This window comes from Egretta garzetta, unplaced genomic scaffold, assembly GCF_000687185.1.
Source record: "Egretta garzetta isolate BGI_Z169 unplaced genomic scaffold, ASM68718v1 scaffold513, whole genome shotgun sequence".
NCBI classification, from domain to species: domain Eukaryota; kingdom Metazoa; phylum Chordata; class Aves; order Pelecaniformes; family Ardeidae; genus Egretta; species Egretta garzetta.
This window is the reverse complement of record NW_009259116.1, coordinates 43,006-49,492: the sequence shown is the minus strand read 5'-3', so window position 1 is coordinate 49,492 and position 6,487 is coordinate 43,006. Positions and strand designations below refer to the sequence as shown.

The following is a 6,487-nucleotide window of genomic DNA, read 5'->3' as shown; positions in this document are numbered from 1 at the left end:
CGGAGGTTTGTGGATGGTATTTCAAGGGGCTCTTTGAGGACCTCGCTCTGCTAGCTGCACGCTGGTACTGTCTGTGCCAGCCTTCATATCCCCTTTCCCCGTACTACTCCCAAAAGAAAGAGTTATTTACTTAGAAACCACAATCCTCGGGAGATGCCGCAGAATTGAGTCTTGCCCTGGAAAGTGGACCTTTAATGGTCTGAATTTTCAGAAAAATAATGAATACTCTTCCTCCCTATTGTTAAACAGAAATGCCTTCGCTATTTCCTCGCTGGATTCCCAGCACAGACCAGTCACCTCCACTGACCAAACTCCACAGCTGCATGCATTGGCTGGCTCTACAACGCAGCCGCCCGTGGCTTTGAAGTCTTGCCTACTTAGAAAGACTAAATTCAAAGTGGCGTGTGCCAATCCTGGCTTCTCTATGACACGGCTTTGATGCAAACGTGCCCCCATGAACAGCAGCTCTTACTTCACCACAAACCACACTGGGCAAAAGGAGAGTCCCTCGGGAGAACATCACGCGCCCACCGACGCTGCTCTGCGCTGCGTAAGGGTGTTCTTGGTGAGCAGGCTGGGTCTGGCAGGAGAAAGTCGCTAGAAGTCTCCACATTCCTGGTCAAAGTAAGACTCTGCCTACTGCCTTCCCCTGACTGACCGCTTAAGGGCATTTTTCAAACTCCTCCAAGGCTGCGTGAGACTCCTTTCCATGCCAAACTGTTGGCAAAGTGCTGTAACGACGGCCCCTGGGCAGACTGCCACAGCTACAGCTTTGACAGCCAGCTACCGAGCCACGAAGCGCTCTGGGTTGTGCCTCATGCAGCTGCAGCAGCCACCTTCCCTGCCAGCCACGCGACTTCTAGAAGAATAAAATGCCTGGAGAGGGCATGGAGGAACACAAGAACATGTTAAGGTGCTTCAGGAGTAAATTATCCTGGAACAGCTTCACCGGGATGCTCTCCCCGGGAGGCAGGAACAAGCAAGGACCGGGTTCATCTACGAGACAGGCAATGGAGGTGCTCGCAATACTCCAGAGCTGCGCTGCTTGTGGCTTGAGAGCTCTCAGCAAGAAAAGGTGGCTGGTGATGGGAGAAGTGGTGTCCAGGCCGGTTTGTGGGGGGTCCTGGCTGAGCTCCTGTGAGCTGAGCAGCTTCATACTGTTAAGCGCATCCTCCTAGAAAGAGTCCTTGGTCTTGGTAGCCTTAGCATTTTTTTACCCCATCAACTCCACCCAAAATGAAAGGCAATTCAGTGCCGCCCTCCCATGTTAAATTCTTCTCATGATACTAGCAGGTGACTGGCACATTGCTGCAGTTTTGAACATTCTCCACTCTTCTGTCTTGATATGGCACCTCCTGCCATGATCTTGTGCAGCTACTGACACATTTTCACGAGCGCGGGGGGTTTTAGAATCATAGAATCGAATCATAGAATCGTTCAGGTTGGAAAAGCCCTTTCAGCTCCCCCAGCCCAACCATTCCCCTACCCCTGCCATCCTACCACTAAACTCTCCCCTCGTCCCATCGCCCCTTCCCTGGGAGCAGAGCCCGACCCCCCCGGCTCCCCCCTCCTCTCAGGCAGTTGTAGGCAGCGATGAGGGCTCCCCTCAGCCTCCTCTGCTCCAGGCTGAACCCCCCCAGCTCCCCCAGCCGCTCCCCAGCAGCCTGGGGCTCCAGACCCCTCCCCAGCTCCGCTGCCCTTCTCTGGACACGCTCCAGCCCCCCCAGGTCCTTCGGGGAGGGAGGGGCCCAACCCTGACCCCAGCAGTTGAGGGGCGGCCTCCCCAGTGCCATTTGTGGCTGGACATGAGGTCTCTCTGGGCTTTTACTACTAACCAAAGGGTGAAGAGCACTGCGATTTTCAGAGACTTCACACTTAACAGAGCAACCGATCAGGACAGAGCTCAAAGCAGATGGAGGAGATGACCACCACCAACACACTTTGGTACGTAGGGTGTCCACACAAGCCCTGCTGTCCTACAATGCATTTCTGCATCCAAGCAATGAAGATTGCTGAATCTCTCCTCTTCACCTTGAAGCAGGTAGTTGGACTGGAGGAACACGACGCAGTCACCTGGGTGTAAACCACCCTCTGGCAAAGTGGACAGACTCCCTTACAGGGAAAGCTTACCTGGGCCGCTGGGAATCCTCCACAGGAGCTGGCTTTGAGAGCTCTGCATCAATATTTGCCGTATCCTGGTTCCTTGCTCCCTCTTTCACATCCAGATCCTTGGTGGAAGTTATTATCTGAGTTTTTGATGGTAAAAAACCACCCAGATCTCTCCCAGAAAAAGAGCTCCGCATTCCTTCCTTCCTGACAGGGGGAAAAAGAGGAACCAGAGTAATTTCTTCATAATAGGAAACTGGAACCAAAACGTGCTGCAGGTGCTAGCTTCGCTGATTCAAAAACTAGCAGTGTGATGCTGCCGTGAAATATCTACTGACAAGGGATAAGATCAGCCTTGTTCTCACAAATCCTGACTTCCTAGAGTAGAGGGACTGCCTTGTGTAGCAACTACTATAGGACGTAGCCCAGGCTGGATCATCTCTCTTGAGAAGGATCACAAGGACAAGAGTCCTGTCTGGGTTGAGGCATACCTGCAGACAGGATAACCCTCTTTACCTTCAGAGGAACCTACAAACTCAATCCCCTAGGATTCGATTTAACCCCACGTCTAAATCAAGCCCAGCTCTCTGTTCTTCTCCCTCAGCTCACCTCCACAAACACCAGCAGTCTTGTCTGCAGGGGACAGCGTGACTTGAAAGAGATATACAAAAGTGCTTGCCAAATCTCCTTCCATCTCCCTAAAAAATGAACTCCATGGAGGAATCCCCCGTGTCATGTGGATACCAAAGCCTTGGTGGTTCCTCTCTAATGCAAGGACCAAGCAGATGCTCTCAGCCACAGCAGGAGTCATAGAACCTGCCTATGCAGCAACCTCACTTCTGTAAATTGAAGGATCTTTCTCTGCTCAGTACTGACTGCTGATTCCCCCTTCCCTCTCAAAATCTCTTCTCCTGATCTGCTCCTCCACCCACTGTCCCTCCCTCCCTTTCCACTTAGCAGATCTCCTTCTACCTAACACTTTAAAGAAAAACTGCAGGTTTAACATGTCTTCTGATGCCATCACAGGACTGTTCCCCTGCCTGCATGTTCAACTCCCCAGCTCCCATCACTGGGTAACCCTCTCTGCACTGGCTGGAAGCTCTTCAACCCCAAGCCTGTCCACCCTCTGTGTCACACAATCACAGAATCCCAGACTGGCAGGGGCTGGCAGGGCCCTCCAGAGATCATCCAGCCCAACCGCCCTGCTCAAGCAGGCTCACCCAGAGCAGGGGGCACAGGACATCGTCCAGGTGGGGTTTGAATATCTCCAGAGAAGGAGATTCCACAACCCCTCTGTGTCCACAGTTCACACCCCGCAGAGCGCTCCGTAGTCTTGGTGCATCCGTAACAGACACACGGATGAACCATTTGCAGTAAATCTTCCCCATAATAGGGGTCTGCCCTACCTGAGGCTGTGCCTGCCGGCCACACGCATTCCCCCCACATCCTCCTGATGGTGTGGCTGGGGGGCGGCCTCTTACAGCACTATCCTGGAATGTCATCCTTGAGGAAACCCAAAACTTCCAAACACCGGTTAAGCCAGTTTCATCTCTGCCTTCCTCCGTGGGCTGCCCATCACGCCTTGACCAGATCCAGCCACTGCAATGACACATGATCAGAGAAAAGGGAAAGCTGCCTGGCTACTGAACTCACTTGGGCTGCTCATTGCTTTTCCTGGATTTCTTCTTCCTACCACGTCTGGATGAAAAAGGAGCAGTTCTAGTCCCCACATCCCGTCCATCCTCTTCCTGCCCCAAATGGCCATCCGCATCAACCACACTTGCCTGGAAACAGGAAGAAATAAAACATGGACCATTAGATCTGTAGCTGTCTAGACCACAAAAGCTATACAGCCCTCGCCCAGCAGCTGTTCCATCCTGTTGTACAATCTAATCCAGAAACCTGTATCCACTACCAAGCATTTCAGAGAAACACATCTATAAGAATGAAGTGTAAACCAAAAGAGGGCCAAAATTATCCTCCAATTCATATGCCAAATGTTTCAGCCACGTAGGGGGAGAATTACAGGTTTAGTATCACAGAAATAAAAGCGCCCTCAGAAGTCTTCGTTTCGTGAAGATACCTACGAGAATTATGTTTCTTACATCATCCCTCACATTGCTATAAAACAGAGGGGCCATTAAGCACTAAAATCTACCTATATCAGGTTTCAGTTTTTCTTTTCCACTTCTTTAAATAAAGACTTGAATAGGCCCGTTAGAGACCCTGTGCTTCTGTGAGTCACACCAATAATTTGCATTTTCCCTTGTGCCTGTCTTCCAAAAAATTCAAAGCATCTTCAGTTAAGCCACAGGATGAGTATATGACTCTGCCTAACAGATAATGATTATTTTATCTGCTGGGTAAAACCAAGGTGAGGAAATAACCACTTCAGAGAGAAAAAATTTCACAGAGGGAAATAAGTACTGAAAAATAGATTATAAACTCTTAAGTTAGAGTCCACATCTGAATTTATGGCTTGCAAATGATACATTTATTTTGCTCCAGAAATTATAAGGATTAAAAGGGGGACCTCAGCAGAGGCAGGTGATCGGATCCTGCCTTCTACAACTGACTGATGGGGAGGTCACCTCCTAGTTAATATATTTTTCATTCACATTTACTAAATGATTCTGTTCAGATAACGGGCCTAATCCTCTGCTGATACAAACGTTAACTGGTGCAGCTCTGCTCCGTGCAAGTTTTTTGACCCGCCCAACATTTGCAAGCTTGGGATGTCAATGGGGAAAAGTTGAGAACGTGAGGCAATTCAAGATTTGGCAGGAAAGGAGCCAATTCCAGGATGGGCTCTGGGCAGGGCTCAAGCCACAGGCGTTACCTTCTGAACAGCAGCAACAGCAGCAAAGTCATTTTTGTCTACCAGAGCGTATCTCCGTCGTAATCTGGCCTCCACTTCACGCTCCTGTTGACTAGGGGAGAGAACAGCCCCTTACCGTTGGGCTCAAGGAAGGACCATTCCGTATGCCAAAACCTGTAATGTCTGCCAATATCAGGTTTCCAAAGAAAGCCATCTTTTCCCTGTGACCTCACTCCCAAACACCCCACCTTGCTCCTTCCATTCCTCCCCATAACGGTTGTAACCTTTTTCCATTCTCCCTTTCTTTTTCCACAATGTCCCTTTAAGCCTCTTAGATACGGAAGCTTTTTAATGGCTATTTTAACGCTTAGCATAACCTTTTAATGGTTCAGCTCAAGTAATATTACCCCTGTTCAGTTCCATCGCCTTACTTTAACCGAGCGACTTTCAAACTGAGTGATTTTTCACTGACAAGGAACAAGTAAAGCCTTCTCAGTAGGCTTACATATACTAAACAAGACTGAAAATCGTTAAGAGAATCTGGAAGTTAAAAAGCACTAAAGCCCACTGTTGCAGAACAATAAAAGGAGTCCCAAGTCGGAAAAAAAAAATAATAATCAGGCCAGATTTTACTGCGAAACCCATTCTGGTCTCGGGTCCAAGCAAAGCCTGACTGCCCGGTCTGATGATGTACACAGACACTCGTGTCCACACAAGTTTCTCGAGGGCAGGCAGATTTTCTACAGCAATATCCCAATGTCTCTCTTGCAAGCAGCAACCTCTACTGCCTAGCCAGACCATTGCTGGACAGGTTGGTGGGGCAGGCCATGGGTGGGTTGCCCTGACACCCTTATTCTTCCTTGTTCTCTTCTATTTCATGTCACAGAAGCTGCTTGTCCTCGGTTTTAGTTGGGTTTTTTTTTTCCAGCCTGTCCTTCACCTTCCCTCCTTCAGCCCAAAACCCAACTTTCACCATCTTCTGGTGACATTTTCAAATAGCCACTTCCACACTTTCTCCCACATCACGCATCAGAGAGCACCTCCCGGGAAAGAGCCACAAAGCCACCTCACAATGCTCCTCCAAACTGCTTTACGACCTTCCTTTGCCATGACCTCTAAAGAAAAGGTAAATCTGATGACTTTCAGATGCTGGCATGGTGAGACCACTTCATATCGTCTCATCCTACAGAGTTAGATTTGTCTTTTGATCCGTTTGCAGGCTGCCTTGCACTACGGAGATATGCTCCATGCCTAGGGATCCTGCACAGTTTATGCTCACTGATGGTACATTTGCCAAGCGGACTTTTTAAGCAGTGAAGTTTGCCATCAAGAGCCCTTGCACGTGACTTACGAATGCTTGAGCGTTAGAGGCAATAGTCTTCTGTGCAAAGGCCACCAGAATTTGTCCAGAATTGTTTTCAGTTACAAGTTATTCCCTTTATCATAGACCTTTAAGCTCCCCCAGCCCAACCACTCCCCTACCCCTGCCATCCCACCCCCAAACCCTGGCCCTCAGCACCGCCTCTGCCCGGCTGTTAAATCCCCCCCGGGCTGGGGACTCGA

At 49.6% G+C, this 6,487-nt stretch overlaps 1 protein-coding gene across 1 annotated transcript in view; it reads right to left on the bottom strand.

Moving 5' to 3' along the window:
- LOC104123259 (kinesin-like protein KIF9) overlaps positions 1-6,487 on the bottom strand; it is a 50,066-nt gene that overhangs the window by 31,389 nt on the left and 12,190 nt on the right. Inside the window, exons 9-11 of the mRNA XM_035891085.1 lie at positions 4,946-5,036; positions 3,760-3,890; positions 2,131-2,313 (exon numbers count right to left, since the gene is read on the bottom strand). Coding sequence (XP_035746978.1) covers positions 2,131-2,313; positions 3,760-3,890; positions 4,946-5,036 — 405 coding nt within the window. The remainder of the gene's footprint in view (positions 1-2,130; positions 2,314-3,759; positions 3,891-4,945; positions 5,037-6,487) is intronic.